The sequence below is a fragment of the Cyphomyrmex costatus genome, unplaced genomic scaffold (assembly GCF_001594065.2).
Source record: "Cyphomyrmex costatus isolate MS0001 unplaced genomic scaffold, Ccosl1.0 scaffold100, whole genome shotgun sequence".
Taxonomy (NCBI): domain Eukaryota; kingdom Metazoa; phylum Arthropoda; class Insecta; order Hymenoptera; family Formicidae; genus Cyphomyrmex; species Cyphomyrmex costatus.
In genome coordinates, this window is record NW_017274955.1 from 2,527,558 (window position 1) to 2,545,710 (window position 18,153).

The following is an 18,153-nucleotide window of genomic DNA, read 5'->3' on the forward strand; positions in this document are numbered from 1 at the left end:
TATTAAAACTGTTAAAGAAATTAATTTTTTTAAGTCAAAGAATTTTAATTAATACCATCTTTCTATAATACCAAATGCATGAATGCATTATCCATTATAATCATATCATATGATATGTATCTAAACACAATATCGTTGTTCTTCAAATCATAAATCGTTACTATTATTCTGTCATTGTGTCGATATTAACCAATCTTACCGTACATAATTGTATATTCGATCCCGATATCCGATCTGCTTGTGTTTATTCATATGAATCAATGTAGCGAATATTGGGCCCGTGTTCTTGCATGTATTTGACACTGAATATAACCATCCGATTTTTCTTTATCGATTAGTCTTATTACACAAGCTCAACAAAAAAAAACTCAAAAAAGGAAATTATTTCTTATATATTTGTCATGTCAAAGTTTTAAGAAACTTAAGTAAAACTTAATATAATAAAAGAGAATTTTTTAATATAATTTTCCATATGTCTCACCAATTACCGAATATAATATATTAAAATATTTTTCTCTTCAAAATTAAAGCAGATATATTTTACTATAATTAATAATTTTTTTTTAACAGAATTAATATCCTAATTGGTATTTAATGAAGGTATTCTGGAAAAATTCTCATATCTTGCAACATTTTTAAGAATTTTTCTTTTTAAATTTATAAAAATTTCTGAAATAAACCTCTTAAACTTTTTCAAAGTTTATCAGTTTTTTTTTCGAAATTATATTGTACATGAAAAATTTTATATTATTTTAGAATTCACATATATAAAAATTCTAGAAAAATATAAATTTTCTTAGTTTTTCTGAAAAAAAAATTATATATATATATTGCTTCAATAAATATAAAAAAATATAAAAAATTTTCTAAAAGGTGATACTGAGAAATTTAGAAATTTATATAGAAATTTGGAAAAATCGTATTAAGGGGGAACACCAGGGTGACGGCCGAAAAAAGAGACTCTTTTTGTGACTTTTTTTTAAAAACTGATAGCTTGTATGAATTATTGTTTTTATATATGCGAAGTACACATACATTTACGAAATTATTAAAAAAAATTTATTGAATAATATTAATATTTGTAGCTTCAGTATTCATTGATGTGCACCTCGTCTGAAAAAACATGGGTGCACGGGCGCTCGTGCTGCGTCTGAACGGGAGCTCTGAAATAAATTTTTTTTATTTTATTTTAAAGTATATGAGTGTAGTTTCAGTTGCACGTACGGAATTTTTGATAAAATAATTTTAAACAAAATGGCGCTGTTTAAAAAAAAAAAAGTCACGATTTTGCGACAAAAAATCGTTATCTTTTTAATTGTTTTTCAAAAATTAATAATCCGATTGAAAAGTTCGTACGTGCAACTGAAGACAATTTCATTGTAAACATTCTGTCCAAAATTCAAATCATTCGGATAAAAATTTGCCGAGATATGTAAGCGCCCAGTTACGAAAACGTGGTTTCGAGAAAAACACGTTTAAAGTTTTACAACCGATTAGTTTATATATAACGATAAAATTTCGTAACGAATCAAAGTGCGTCCAATCCGGGTGCATATGAAGATTCACGACTAAAGCACACAGGAAACGAAAGAATACCGATAAAACTGCCTACAAGCAGATCAAGGGGACTGCTGAATGTCCTAGCGGCATCTGACCACGTTCTACTCTATCACATATTTACTATTATTCCGTTAGGAATTTCAACATAATATTATAGGGACATATTTTTAAGACTCCAAGCATTACAAAAATGCAATAAAAAAAAATCGATTTTTTAAAACTCGTCACCCTGGTGTTCCCCTTAAAAAAATAAAAAAAAATTTCGTGAAAGAAATCTAAAACTTAAATTCATATTAATTTTCTTTTAAAGACTGGGAGTTCTAACAATATATAAACATTTTTGTATTATACTTTATAGCTCACATACATATTTCAAAATTGACATGACAAGATATTATAGAAATAAGAAATTTAATTTGAAAGAAAACATTGTGAAAATAATTATATTCTTGTCTTTGGATTTAACAAAATTAGTTTTTGTTGAATATTGTGTTACTATAACTTGGGCATGCATGAATGAACGTAGATGCCTAGTAATGATGAATTTTAAAATAAACGAAAAATATCAGTGATGAATTTAGTCTATTGTTTAGCTGATAACTTAAGCTTAAGATTAAGATCTGACACCAAGATTGATCACAAAAATAACGAAAAAATAATTTATTACTATTGAATTGTTAATAAACTAATATTAATTGACATTATTGAACAAAATTTACATTACACGTTTCACTTGTTGAGGCGCTTATAAATATGTACATCTACACACTTATTTATATGCAGTAGCTTTTTTATGACGACACACTTACAAGGGAACTTTTTCAACTGTCACTCTGATTTTGGTATAAAACTCCGATTTTTATTTCATCTTTATCAGTAAAATATCCACGCTTCGGAGAAAATTCTCGATCTCAAACGTTTTAAAGATTTTGTAGTTAAGAAGAGTGACTTCTTTATGCGCAAAATCCACTATATCTTTAAAATTGATAAAATTTGGTACATTAACAAATATCACGAAAAACATATTGCAATTACAATCACACACAGTTATTGTATAGTTTTATAGAAAAACATTATTTTTTGTTAGTTTATACATAAATAAATAAATTGAAACACACATACACCGTATGTGCTTTTTTTTAACATGGCATTCCTATAACGGACTGTGCATGAAGGGGTCACACCTCATCATAATATTTCTGAAACAGTTGAGGATGTTTCCTGAAGCATACTTTACTGGTAAAGGCGAAATCAAAATATGAATTTCATCCAAAAATCAGAGTAACTTGAGTAAGTTTCCTTGTTGTGTCCTGGTTTTCTAGCTTATAACTTACAATTGGTATCTCACGTTCCCTTCAGGTATGCCTAAAAAAAAAGAACAAAGAATTTGGATGGATAGCAAACGTAATAATATTATAGTAAAATAAGATTTAGGACACGGGCATTGGTGTCTTGAGATGGTTCGAGAATGGATTGATACATGCGGGAGCTGAAACAATTGTCACCGTGACGTGACGGCGGTAGTGGTTTATAGCAAGACTTCTCGGATCGAGATGAGACACGAGACCAACAGTTTGACAATTCAATGACGCACAATGACTCGCAAAACGCACTTCGTAAATGCAAATGTGATTGTAGAGTCGATATATTATAATTGAAATAGAAACATACACGATCACGAGTACGTACGCTAGGAACGTGGCATAATCTATGCGTTAATATTAGTATTTTTGAGTAAGGGGTTCTATCAATAGCTATATTAGAGGAACGCAGAAGTAGAGGATACGATTAAAGACGCGATAAATTTATGCCTACAAGTTAGATTATGAGATGAGAGAAACTGATTTAATATAAAAATGTACAAAAATATTAAAAAACTACAAATTGCTTTCTTCTTTCTTTTTTTTTACAGATTTTTTGACTAATTAAATATATATGCACTTTGTTTAGCAAATGTTTGAGCTTTGTCTTTTTTATTTTCGTATCTTTTAATTATATATTATCTTATAATTGATATTAAATATATTAAACATATATTTCCATGATATAACATTGAAATTAAACGAAGAACAAAATCTAGTTATATTTTATTTTTATTTTATTCATAAAAAAATATTTATTTTAAGTCGTTTTAAGTAGAATATAATTTTTTGAGCATTTTAAATATTCATAAAATAATTTATATTATGGAATCAATGTATACATATAAATGTATACATATAAAGTTCTGTTCATTAAGATATATTAACTTCATATGTACTATACTCTTGTTTTGATTAATTCTTTATGCCTTACATCGAAAACTATAAAAGTTTTCTTAATTATCTGAGAAGCGTGATTAGCAGTTTGATATTGTCATTAAGATATAAAGGCACATAGTAATAACATGGGAAGTAGCCTTAGACCAAAGGATCGTTAGGGGACCCCTAGATCAGTGGACAAAGCCAGCGACTGATTAATGGACAAACAGATGCTGTGAATCATTTAACGCTTGACTTTTTCAAGCCTCTAGTAGTAAATCTTCATCATGATTATATATTAATCCATGCTCGAACTATTTTATCATTTACATTTTAGGAATAAAATAATTGCAGGGACTCAGAAATCTCCTTTAGAACACGAACAATTGTTTTTATTGTACGACTAAGCTTTCTTTTTACGTACAATACATGCGCTGTATGTGCGAAGACAAACTAATATTGCAAACGACAATTTACAATAGGAGAATCTAGAACATTTTAAGCATTAGTGTCTGATATTCTAACAAAATTATCTTTTATTTATAGATCCAGTGATTAAACTTTAAAAAATTTTTTTCACATGCAAATATTGCTTCCTTCGACTTTGAAAGTCGTGAATATGTTGTAGAGTAATTAAAAAATGAGGGATATAAGATATTTTTATAAAAATTTAATTGTGTCTGTTTGCAGGTAAATTTAATTCTGACATCAAAACTGTTAAGGTGTGTAAAAAGATAACCGAGATGAATGGTATTTGCAGATTGTATAATAATTATACATTATCATCATAAATCATTTATACAGGATATTTAAAGAAAGAATCCCAAACTTGAAGGATATTCATTAAAGAAATAAGAAATAATTATCTTAATTAAAAAATTTAACTTTGTGTCATAGTTAGATATGATTTCTTACTTTGACAATACAAATGACTTGTTTGCATTTTATGTAGAAAATCACACATCTCTTTTTACATAAATCAATTCCCTTCTTGTTATTTTAACATTTTATGTCATAAAAAATAAATTTTATATACAAATAACATAAAATGTTAAAATAATCACAAAATATCATTAACTCAAAAAGCAAAACGCATGTTTTAATTAACGCATTAACATTAGTAATTTGCTGACTTAGGTAGAATATTGGCATTTATTGTATCGACATTAACCCTTGCTACACATATCAGGGTTCCAGAAACTCCAGTGTAATTTGCTAAATCGAGATTTTCTTTCTTCGTTTCTGAACTTTTCTTTTTCTTTAAATCTACGTATATTTCAAAGCTCCTTAATTCTATCGATATTTATACATTATGGGCTTGTTCTTTAATCAGTTCTTCATTTATTGAAAAAAAATTAATTGAAATATGTCCATTTTTACGGAAGTTACGCTAATATGGATGGAGTCCTAGCTTTCCAGCGACCTGAGCGTGTGTATATCAAGGATAGAAAAAGTATGTATAGCTAGGGTTAAGTTTGTGTTCAGTCAATAGAGATCGATAGTGAATTGCCTGAAATCGAGCAAAATCAATATGACATATTCTTAAAAATATGCTGGTGTAAGCATTTTTTAAATCAACTCTCAAAATTTTGGACCCTTTTTCAACCTGTATAAATGGTCATTAATATTTTTGGCAGTATTATTACTTTTTTTCAAAGATTTACTATGTATTTTCTATAGCATAAAAGAAACGGGCTAAATGGGAAAATTTCCTCAATCAGATGTTTAAAGTATACTACAACTATTGTAAAAGTGTAAAAATGCCACCCCATTTAGCATTAAATGTGTGTGTGAATGACATGTGAGTATCATATATATTGTATTATTACACTTACACACACATACATGCACGCACGCACACATATACACACACATAGAAGTACACGCGTAACACGATTTGTTTCATGCATCGTTAGCTAATATTATTAGAGAGTACTTCTGAGTCCTAGCGATATTATCGTATAATGTACAGTCTGTTTATAAACGGCACGATGCTAAAAAGGTGACGAGCGTTCAAATATTTAAAATCAATTTACGACGTAGCGGTTATATCAATCTTTCGATTTGAAGATTAATATCATTCGTTTTCTATAACACGAACTGGAATTATAGGGAATTCCAAGAGTTCTAGTCAGCACCTGAGTGACATACATTTAATTAGCGAGTAGTTTTTTAACATTTAGGTCTTTTACTCTTTCAAGTAAATAACGGTGTAATGTAATTACAATAACGTTAATCTTACCACATTTTTCACTTTGCGTGATAAGCTGTTGGATATGTAGGAAGCGACCAGACTAGTTCTATTTTACATTTTCACTACACTGGGATCATCAAGATCCTCTGAGAACGCGGATGAATTTTCACGAAAAATATATCTCTTTTTTAGCAAGACTATTGCGTATCTTACATTTAACATTCGGAGATTAACGATTACGGTCCGTTATAAGAGTGGGCTGTGAACTTGTTGGATACGTTGTTAAATTTGGTATCAATAACCATTCTTTATTTGTAATATTTGCAATCGAAACGGAATTGTTCTAGGAACGATTAAGAGTAATCTTAAAAAAATTCAAACATATGAAGTAAACTATTTTTCCTGTTTTTAAATCTATTCTAGAGTTTTACGCTCATGTTGCAGGATTAGATAGAAGTTATTTGTTAATAGATGCTTACCGTATCGAGAGGATAAGAGAACCAAGGTCGAATTGAAGAACACACGATATACTTTGCAATATTCCAACGATACATTTGCGAAAACGAGAACGTGCGATATCTAGATTTTCTTACAGAACAATGTGTACCTACTCTGTTATTCTATTTTATTGTGGAATAAGCATTTCGCCTATTCTCCGTTGCGAAAAATGACGAAATAATGGGAGAAGTGTTAGATATCGCGATGATTATAAACAGACTCTATCCTTGGATTTTTATCTATATTTTCATCTACGACACCCGTTTCTCTTGATAAGCATTCAAGTTTGAATGTCTACTGCACAAACTAATTATCTTAATCAATGTTATTACATGCTTATAAATTAATAATTATTATATTCATCGCGTTTTATAAAAATGTATTCTAATATATAATTAAACTAATAATAAATTTATCAATAGTTAATATCGCATATCAATTATCAATAGTTTAATATCGATATTCCAGTCTGTACAATTTCAAACAAAATGTCACACCTCAACTTCAGTCTAGCCCGTACTTTTCTAACAGCTCTTTCTTTTTTCTAACCAGCAAGGCTTCCTGAATATCCTGCTGCGAAGGAATCAATTTTTGTGCCGTTGTCTCAATCTCGACTTCCGGTTCCTTCTCGTGAGCTACCCATTCGTTAATGCACTTTTCTCTCGCTTCCTGCTCGGCTTTTTGTTCCAATGGTATTAGAATACCATCGTCATCGTCCATATAGCCGTAATAGTCCGCATCGATATCTTTCATTAATTCCGCACGAGTTTTACGAGGCGGCGGTGGTGGCTCCTGCTCAAATAATTCTCTAACACCCGGTAATTCTTTAGCAGCTCCGAAATATTTGTAACCTCGATTACCGGGAACCTGTAATTTCATCGAGGTGTTTATGCTTGGAAAATCAATAATTTTTAGAAGATTTCTTTTACTGTTGAAAATCAAGAACGTTTATGTAATGTTTTGTCGAAAAAATTTTTAGAATTTTATTTTTAAATTAAAATTCTATCTTTCTAAAAAAAAAAATCGTTTCTTCGATTATTTTTTCTTGATAATGCAAAATATTGATATTTGATTAACAATAAGAATGGCATACACATCCACGTATATTTATGTACAGTATGGCGTGTCTCGTATTTATCAAAAAAATGAGGATGAGAGTAGAAGAGATATTCAGCAGAATAAAATAATTCACTAATATTATATTGTAGTCATTTTTTCTTATACTATCTACAAATTTCATAACTCTAATTATATAAAATAATAAATATAGTTTTATGAAATTTCTGTCTTCTACTAATTTTCAGTATATAATTTACTTGCATTGCTTAAACTTTAATTTATTTTGAAGTTACATTTTACAATTCTCTAATCTCATATGGAATTTTGAACAAAAATACCTTGAAAAATCTGGGAGTTCTTAAGAATATTTTTTAAATAAAATTTCAGTAAACACCCTAATAAATATTTAATCAAACTTTAGATATTCTGTAGATATTATAAAAAATATTGTCTATGATTTTACCTCACGTCCCTCATGATCTAACATACGAGGTCCGACCCTGGAGTAATCAGGTCCACCAAGCTCCTTTATTTGTACTTCCCAATGTCGTTTCTCTCTAAGGAGTTTATTAATCTCGTCATTTAGATCACGAATGCGGAACTCCCCGAGCCCAGCATTTTGAATCTGGGCGACTTTCTTCGCAATCTCTCTAATTATTTGCATTCGCCATTTTTCTGCTTTACGTAAGTCTCTACATTCTGAAGCCAAATAAGGCCTCCGTTCCTGTTCCTTCCTTGTCCCTTCATTGTTTTGTGCTGCTCTCCAACGAGCAAGCGTTGTCCTAAAAATATCATCATTATGTACATCGGTAACATTAATTAAACAAAAATAAGTAAAATAATTGAGGCTTAGAATTTCAAAAGAAATATAAGAGTAAGAATAGCCATAATAAGCCAACACAGATATAAGTGTACAAGAAAATAAACATTTATTCTTATATAATATATTGTACATAAAATTAATAAACATTTTGGTCACTTCTTTTAGCTTCTTCAGTACAAATCTAAATATAAATAAAATTAATCTAAGAATACATTATTGAATGAAAAAGAATTTCAATCCATATTGACCAATTTGTGCATTTCGTTAAAAATCTCTAATACATTATCAGACTGAAGGTAAATTGTAAGGTTTTACTTATTAATTGCTTATTAATGTTTTATTTGTCTGTCTTCACTCACAAAGATGTATTTATAACCATTTTCATCAAATTATTACAGTTAGTGACAATTATAAACTCAGTCTTTTTAATTGCACAGAGCATTTAATTTAATTTACAAAACATATTTTTATGACATCAATCTCATCACTAACAGTTTCAGTAAAGAACTTTATTCGTAATGTACTTTTACATTAGACTAATTTTAATTATCTTTTATATTTATTTGTATTAAAGGAGATCAGAAAAAGTGATCAACATGTTCACTCTAATTTTATGTATATTATATAAATCGTTCTAGTTTTAATACATATTAAAACTAGAACTAGTCTATTTTCTTGCATAATTATACTTATTTTGCTCATTATTTTTTTTCTTATATTAATTAAGCATTTTAACAATTTTGGTTGGATTAAAACTTCTCATAGCAAATATGCATATGCAATGAATTTATAGGACAGATGGTATTACAAACTGTACTTACATAGCCTTTTCTGCATTTCGTGCCTAAAAGAAAATAAGGTATTTATTAATGAAATAAAAATATATATCTCTAGTAAAATATATAATAAGACACAATATCATAAACACTTACCATTTTTTATAATTTTTAGCTTTGGTAAAGGTGCGATCTATTCCGGTCACCTCAAAAATTGATGAAATTATACTCAGTCGACGCGTTTTTGCATAAAATGAAAAAATCTGGCAGAAAAAAGCGTTGCTCTGCCCCGCAAACAGAAATATTAATCATTAAAGTTTACGATTATTTAGGTTAGAGAGGAAATCATGTTTGGAACACATCCATTTTCTGACTCTGCCGATAAAATCATAGCAGGAGAACAGGACCCGTCTGTATTATCGATAAAATTGTAAGCGTTTTTGACGTTTTCGTTCCTGTCTAATTTCTTCATAATATAGTTTCACACGCAGAATAAAAATTCCTTTTCCACGATTTAAATATTCATGCTAATGTATCTGTCTCTAGTCTATATTGTGTTTAAAGCTGGAAAAAATATGAAATCATAGATTTCTTTATCCATTTAACCTCAGTATGGCGACCAACGCTGAAGATAAAAATGGATAAAGAAGTCTGTAATTTTATATTTTTTCCAGCTTTGAATACAATATAGACCAGGGCCAGATACATTAGATTGAATATTTAAATCGTAGAGAAGGAATTTTTATTCTGCGAAACTACTACGAAGAAATTAGACAGGAACAAAAACGTCAAAAACGCTTAGTTTTATCGGTAATATAAAAGTTTCGTATGTAATTATTTAATTTAAATTATACATCTAGAATTAATATCAGCTCTTCATTACAGAATATCAATACATCGAACTGAGAAAGTTGTTAAATAAATTATGTTAAATAATAAATTAATTTTTCGTATTTCTGATATACTGGAAAAAAATGATAATAATAACGTATAATTTTCCTACAAATAAATAAAGTCAATATATAATCGCGCAATGTTTCGCCTCTGAGCGCGCAATTTTTAGACGCTACAATTAGCCAATTTTAATCGTTTATAATTTGAAAACTATTATAGTTTGTACATTTTTGTATAAAAAGTTTTTGTCTTAAAATATTCTGTAGAATACGCTAGTGGAAAGACTTCCGAGCATTTTAGGATACACTGTATATTATATGACTGTCATTGATGGATTTCCCGATTTGACTCAACACTATCTTTCGAAGAAATACTAAAAATTTCTGTCACTTCAGTCGCAGCAGATTGCATGAGTTATTTTTGCAAAACATTATTTTTATTTTATAAAATAATATATATTCTCATTAGCCTTATTAAACACATTTACAAAATTAATATTTGAAACAAGACCGCTTACATAAATAAATCAACCAAATACGAAAGTATCAATTATTATGCTAAAGTTAAATACGCATATTATATTTAGGGCAATCAATCTCAGAACTTTAATTATACCGATTATGACTAAACTTGCAACAAGTGCATTAAAGTGCTCTCAGGTGCATAGTGCGCGAATAAATACTAAGTATAAGAAAAGAGGAGATAATGAATGTTATCTAGATTAACTAACTCTTATAATTTTTATTTCACTTTATATCGACAATGGAAACAGTCCACATAAAGTGATATATAAAAAAAAATATATAACAAGTAATATCAAGATCTTCTATTCTCTTTTCTGTTAGAATTACTGCTTGTTTTCTTACTATGGAGATAATTTAATGATAAGAAAAAAGAAATAACAACTCGATTGACAATTTTTTTAATTAAAAATTTAATTTGTCATAAAATACTTTCCAAACAACAACAGCATGTAACAATCAGAGTAACATTAAGAATCATTAAGACTTAAACAATTGTACTAAATTTAAAATAATTTTAGACTAATTTTCATCTAAATAAAATTCCAATTGCGTGTGCATGGAATTTAAAATTATTTTTGAATAACTTTAATATATATTAATGTAATTATGTGGCCGTACACAATGACTCATAAATACATTACGTTGTGTACATTGTTAATAAATTAACATGAAATTAAAACTAGAACGAATTTGTTTGTCGCGATATGTATACATCACAAAAATTCATTTTTCATGAAATTTCAAATAAATTAATAACGCGTACTTAAAACTTAGGCTCTATTGAAATTTCACTAATTGCGATAGATAGTTCCATCAACGAGTAATTCGTGAGCTTCGCTCACCTCGTAAATTTTGATAGCTTTAGTCGGGTGTAAGTACGCAATGCAGAGATATGCAATTTTTAATTAACTATATAAGGTGACAAAAAAGTTCTGTCACAAAGTTTTGTGTTTAAATCATTATTATCGCATATTTATAAAAATATAAACACTGGAGTATTTTATCATATCAAAAATAATAATTAATATCAAGATGATCTCTTTATTCTTGATATGAGCTCTAAGAGGCTTCGGAATCATGGCCGCACATCTTTTCTTGAATAAATTCTCCCAGGCAGCCAAGAGAGCGGTTTTCATCAATTAAAATGATTTAATAACTCTTCAGAGTTTACTTTTTTAAATTACTACTCAGAAAGTAATCGTTGTTATATTTACGTTCAAATGATGCCTTTAATGCCATTGATGCAAAAAAGAAAATATATGTATATAGCCCCACAGTTTTGTATATTTATTAAATTATTACTTGGATAACACAAAATTTTGTGGTCATTTTTTTTACCATTCTGTATTACGAAATATATTTGAAAGCTTGTAATTCAGCAGTACGAGAATCGAGCTGATATATTCTTGTAATATTGCAGGAAAAAATTCATTACAATCGATAATTATTTAAATAATATATATCCCTTTTTTTAAAGTAATCAAACACCCATACTCCAAATTAATTGATGATAATAACTCGTGACATAACTGTGTCCAATTGAATTGATCGAGATAATATAACACTTATATTAGCGGATCAAAATTTCTTCTAATAATGAATTTTTCGACTTACAAATCAAGTTCACGAATATATGATGAAAAACGAACGATACGGGAAATACGAACAAATAAACTTTATCAACGAGTCAACAACACTTACGTACAATTAGATTTCAATCGATAACGATTGGTTTTGGTAAAAAAAAATCCGCTCTACCTTCACGCAACAACTTGTGGAACTTGTAACAATCTGCATAAATATACAGAGACATCGCGTGAAAGTTTCAACACGGTGACCGTCCGTGAGTCGCGAATTCTCCAGTCTCCACAGACGGTCTACGTAGACTTACGGTAAGCTTATAATGAGCTTACAGAACGCGCTACGATTCAGCGACTAGAATCAAATTGCAATAATTGACTTCAGTCAGTGTCGTCCACGCCGGAGGGGCGTGCGACGATGGGAAGCGGAGTCGGCGGTGGTGGCGGCGTTGAGGCCGCGAACTCTTCCTCCTCGATCTCCTCCTCGCCAAGGAGGAAGTTCTGGTGTACTTCCTCCTCCCGCGCTGGCTCCGGTAGCGCCAGCATATCTTGGCCGTGCTGTTTCAGGTGGTCCTTGAGAGCGAATGCCCGGCCGTACGAAGCGCCGCATACATAGCAGCTGAACTTGAGATTGTTGTCTTTTTTATGAGTCTGGATGTGCGCGCGGACTGCGTAAAGCGATGCAAACGGTCGCGAGCACTCAGTGCACCGGAACGGCTTCGTGTGGCTGTTCTTGTGGCCGGCTAGCTGCACCCGTGTCTTAAACGTCTTTGGGCAGTATGGGCATGTGTAGGCGCGCTCCTCGCCGTGCGTCAGTAGGTGATGATTGTAGACGGAAGACGCCTTGAAGCGTTTTCCACAGTGCTGGCAAGCGTATGGCCTCACGCCTGTATGCGTGCGCATATGAAGGGTCAGGCAGTAGGACACGCGAAAGGTCTTGCCGCAAACCTGCCAACATGAATAAAAATTACAATAGTAATTAAACAAATGAGGAAGACAAGATACATATTAGACTGCAGCATTTTTATATAGAAAACTTTGGCTTACCAAACAAGATAAAATAAGAAAAAGGTTCCTTAAACTACAAAAAATTGTACTGTTAAATATTATTGCTTTTATTAAACTATTTTATATGAATATAAAATTCATTTTTATATGGAAAGTACAAATCTATAATTCCAGTGACTTTTTATAGAGATTATACATCTGACATCCTTAACAAGACCCAATTTCACAATTGTCTACCTCACAAGCATGCGGTTTTTCTCCAGTGTGAATTCGTTCGTGCTTGACTTTCTCATGCGGTCTGGTGAACCTGCGTCCACAATGCTGGCACTGATAGGGTTTCTGGCTGTCGCCGGGATCTGCTGTTGTCACCGTTGTCGTCGCTGTTGTTACCGATGTGGTTGACGATGTCACGGCGATCGTCGATGCCATTGTCGCCATTGCTGTGGTCATTGTCACTGCTGGCATCGTCGTTGAAGTTGTCGCCGATGTCGTTGCCTCCACAATAGATGAAATCAAAGTTTGTGGAGTGGGTGATCGCGAGAGTGTTTGCTCAACGTGCACCGCCGCGTGCATTGCTAAACTGTCCGCGGAATCAAATTTCCGGTTGCAAATTGTGCAAGTCACAGAGTCACCTGTATGCAGCGCCATGTGCGCGTCTTTGTACGACTCGGAGAGCGTTTTACCTGTAAAGCATTATTAATATATTAAGAAAACGAAAGTAAAAATGCTTGATATTGTGTCTCTCATGCAAAATCGTGTTGTAAAATATTCTTGTATCATTAGACATAAAATCTTATATATAATTTGAGAGATCATATTAAATGCTTCCATGCTTTCACATATCCACTCATAAAAAATTATTTAACGATAGTGGTAATTTAGTGATCCTCGAATTTTGTAATTTTAATTTTTATTCTGTTTCTTTTTAAACAGCAGATATTCAAGTGTTCAGACTTTTTTTGGACTTGTTCTATATTTTATTGTATATATATATATATATTATATATTTATATATACTGAATTATGGCTTAATAAAAAATTTAATGATATGTTGCCACAACATACTTTTTCTTTTCACATTGGAAATGAAAAGAGAAAAAAAATTAACTCTGCAAGAAGTTCACTTTCAAAAAAATCCTATAATGAAAATCAAGTTATTATTTATAATAATTTGAAGAATGAAACGAGAAATAGATTTATTACCGCATTCGGGGCAAGTAAAAGTTGCGTTAGGAGTGCCTTCGGGTGCATCGACGTGTCTGGCTCTCACTGGCGCATGCATCCTCGAGTGCAGCCGTAGGCTTTTGTGGGAGCAAAATTCGGTACCGCACGTAGTGCAGATAAACGTCTTCTGATTTGGATCAGCTTCGCTATCGTGCACCTTCGAGTGGAGCTGCAAGGCTCTGGGGGTTGCGAAGCTCTGGTCGCAATGCTCGCAACGATTACTGCCACCGAGACAGGCGTGCACGCGAAAATTTCCCAATTTGGAGAACTGCTGCAGGCACTGATTGCACTTGTACATTCGCACCGATGCGGTCGGCAGGCGTTTGTCTCGTACCTGTGATATCACATGTGTGTTAGGGAAACATTAATTCTCATGTGACAAATACGTATCGCGCGAGATTTTTCTTCTGATGAGAAGCGCGTCTTAAATCACACCTTGACACCCTCCACGTTCGAAAAGAATTTCTCGATCATCGGAGCCTTCGCCGATTGCGATGTTGTAACCTGAACCGGAGTATGATCCCAGAATCTCTCAATTTGCACTACTTTTCTAGTGTAGAGCCTACCCTCACTGTCCACACATTCTTCCGTGCGCAGTGTGTTCATTGTTTGCCGCTGCCGTGGGTTCACCACATTCTCCGAGTTTTCAGATACTGCCGATATTGGACTTGTTGTCGCCAGGTCATTCATCTGTTCCGCCATCTCTAGCAAAACCTCCTGACCATCGTGGAATTGCTTGATGTGATCCAAAACAGAGTTGAAGCTCATTTCGCAACTGGTGCAACTGTATACAGCATCAGATTCAAACTGTGACAGAAACGAAAAATGGTGTAAAAAAAAAATCAAATTACTAATTTAAAAGATGGTTTCTCTTTCATGATAACGTTCACTAAATAAGGTAAAAATCCCAATAACTGAATGTGTCATAATAATTAAAAAAGTAACAAATAGTTGCAATTATTAAGATATTTATCAATAACAGCAAGAAAATGGCATAAATATTTCATACAAAAATAAGTGATAAAATATAATTTAATTGCAAATTATTGTGAAAAAAATTGCTTATTTCAAATGCTCACAGAGCACTTTTGATAAACCATAGAAACTATCTATTACTGAACCCTGTATCTAGAACATCTTTTGTTCAACACATTATAAGCTATATTTGTAAAAAATAATTAATTTTATCGAGACCCAATTTTCTACATAATTAGTATGGTCCTTTCACATAAGTGTCTCTTTTCAGATATAAAAAAATGTTAATATTTTTCAATCACTGAAAAACAAAATTACTATTAATTTATACCATTTTTTTGCAATATCATTAAGTATTAATAATACAGAATTGATATCACATACTTCCTTCTTATTAGTTCAGCCATTAAAACATTTATCTTATTTATAATAAAATACAAACACAATATAATCCGGTTTTTAATATACCTTGCACAGCTCTCGCTTGACACGTAGAAGATCAACCTCGTCCATTTCCCCTGCCTCATTTATACGATCCACATCGATCAGGGTTGTGGTCTCGGTCCCATCCAGAAGTTCGGAATTATCTGGTAACACAGCAATTATGTTCTTCTCCATCAATGCCTTGCGATCCGGATTCGATATGGGAATAGCCACCAATCCTTGCGACGACTGCAGTCTTCTTTGCGTTCCGCCAACATCGCCGATGAGTCCTTCGGACATCTTGAAATCCAGAGAATTTTGATCTGGTTGCGTTTCTTCAGTGTCCATCTTTTCTACGACTTTAATCTCTCCTGATGTTTTTTTTATTAGAAATGATAGATTAAACACACAAAACTATGCAACAAAACAGCAATTTTACAAACCATTCTCATCCATTTGTATCGTTTGTGGATCACTTAGTATGACTACTCCATTGTTGCCCATGGTCGCCAAGAAGCCTCGATTGAGCTGCTGTCCCTTGACATCCTAAAAATAACAATTACAGTTAAAAAGTATCCTTGGTTAGAAGAGAGCAGTAGTAAACTAAATAATAATTTTTTAATATAGACTCTCTATTATTACGATTATTTTAAATAATATGAAATAAATATATTATTTTAAGACTATAGAAGAATTCCATCCAAGATTTGTTCCATAATTATGTTTCATTAAATGTTCATAAACTCCATTTTAAGTAATATTTAAAATAAATATATTATTTCATGGATTTCCAAGAAATTCATTCAAGATGTATTTCACAATTGTTTCATTAGATTGTGACAAACTCCATCTAAGCAATATTTAAAATAACATGAGATAAATGTATTTGAGAACTTGAATGTTTTTGGACAGTCTCATCATAACAAAATTTCATGTTCTCCCTTTTCCGTACCAATAACAAATCCATTTTGATTTCAGGCTCCTTTCCGCCTTTTCTGAGCTTGTCCGTAAGAATCTCAGGCTTTATCCTATACCTCAAATCGTGCTCGCACATGTCCAGGTGCTGAATAAGCGCCGTCACAGAATCAGAACGCTGCGAACAACCCGGGCAATAGAGATTGTCTGTCATACTTAGCAAGTGGTATTTAAGGGATTGAGTAGTATTGAAAGTTTCTCCGCAACACATGGGACAGATAAGGTTCAGCGTGCCCATAATTAAGCTGTTGTGCTTTACTAGATTTGGACGATCGGACGTCGCTTTGGTGTGCCGTGGAATAAATTTACAATCCGGTTGGATGATTTAACCTAACGCAGGACATTGATGAGAAGTATTTGCAAAAACGTATCTGCGGCAATATCATTTCGTCTGCCGAATATCAGGCGAAATTATGCACGCGTCGAATCAGGCCGTCCTTTTCTTTCTCCTCGTAGCAGTCTACAACCTGGTCACCGAGATAACAAATCCATTAGAGACGAACTTCAGCGCAAACAAATGCCGCACACAACAATCATGAAGCAGATTTACCAATTTACAACGTCGGTCTGTCGCGCCCTCTAGATGTTGAACAGCCGTCAAGACCTGCATATAATAAAAAATATTAAATAAAAAAAAAAATATTCAAAAATTAAAAAAAAATTTTATTTAATATTTAAATATTAATTTTTAATAATTAACACGTTAAATAAGGCGAATAAGAATCAAATTACAATTTGAAATCTAAATCTGATAATTTATTCTAATTTATTATATATTGCGAAGAATATCACGTAATTTTTGGCGTTTCGTCCCGGCTTCCACTACTGGACTCATCAGTAAGGCATTGTAGTGGAAGCCTACCTTATACACCTTGGTAAGTTATTAAATCGAGATTCTATATAAAGAGATATACGAGTGTCTTAGCACTTGCGAGAATTGCGAATTATTAATTTTCAATTTTTCTGAAAATTTAAGTATTTATTTTATAAAGTATCTATATATTTTGTAATATATCATTCTATAAAAAAAAAACAGATTTGAAAAAAACCTTTGCCTGTCCTTTACGCCTCCACCTACAAAACAATTATTGATATCACATATTATGTGCCCTTTGAAACCAAGCAACTTTTATATTTAATACTTTTCCTTCTATGTATTGTTAAAAAAAAAGCGAGTTATTCAGATAAAAAATCTATTTTAAATGCCTCACTCTGTAGATTAATTTAATCTTGGTTTAATTTGCTCTTAGTCTTTTTCTAATTCTAAAAATTAGAAAAAGATTAACAGCAAGTCAAATCGAGATTATATAAAGTAAATCTATATTGATATAAACAAGCATAAAGTCTCCACGAATATATTGGGGAGAGAGAGAGAGAGAGAGAGAGAGAGAGAGAGAGAG

At 31.6% G+C, this 18,153-nt stretch overlaps 2 protein-coding genes across 4 annotated transcripts; both read right to left on the reverse strand.

The window, feature by feature from the left end:
• Positions 1 to 1,086: 1,086 nt before the first annotated feature.
• LOC108771496 (pre-mRNA-splicing factor ISY1 homolog) lies at positions 1,087 to 9,501 on the reverse strand. Of its 2 annotated transcripts, XM_018536820.1 has the most exons (6): positions 9,307 to 9,501; positions 9,196 to 9,218; positions 8,015 to 8,333; positions 6,990 to 7,359; positions 2,895 to 2,925; positions 1,087 to 1,163 (listed from the first exon to the last, which is right to left on the reverse strand). In XM_018536820.1, exons 1-4 carry the CDS (start codon positions 9,307 to 9,309, stop codon positions 6,997 to 6,999), a joined length of 708 nt encoding a protein of 235 aa, XP_018392322.1. In that variant the 5' UTR covers positions 9,310 to 9,501; the 3' UTR covers positions 1,087 to 1,163; positions 2,895 to 2,925; positions 6,990 to 6,996. The 2 variants fall into 2 exon arrangements, with proteins under 2 accessions (XP_018392322.1, XP_018392319.1); XM_018536817.1 differs by lacking the exons at positions 1,087 to 1,163; positions 2,895 to 2,925 and having other exon boundaries at positions 6,956 to 7,359.
• A 3,028-nt stretch (positions 9,502 to 12,529) lies between these two features.
• Positions 12,530 to 17,326, reverse strand: LOC108771599 (zinc finger protein 43). Of its 2 annotated transcripts, XM_018536935.1 has the most exons (8): positions 17,304 to 17,326; positions 16,731 to 17,220; positions 16,222 to 16,324; positions 15,824 to 16,149; positions 14,816 to 15,187; positions 14,360 to 14,714; positions 13,394 to 13,839; positions 12,530 to 13,096 (listed from the first exon to the last, which is right to left on the reverse strand). In XM_018536935.1, exons 2-8 carry the CDS (start codon positions 16,989 to 16,991, stop codon positions 12,530 to 12,532), a joined length of 2,430 nt encoding a protein of 809 aa, XP_018392437.1. In that variant the 5' UTR covers positions 16,992 to 17,220; positions 17,304 to 17,326. The 2 variants fall into 2 exon arrangements, with proteins under 2 accessions (XP_018392437.1, XP_018392429.1); XM_018536927.1 differs by lacking the exon at positions 17,304 to 17,326 and having other exon boundaries at positions 16,731 to 17,266.
• Between the last annotated feature and the right edge of the window lie 827 nt (positions 17,327 to 18,153).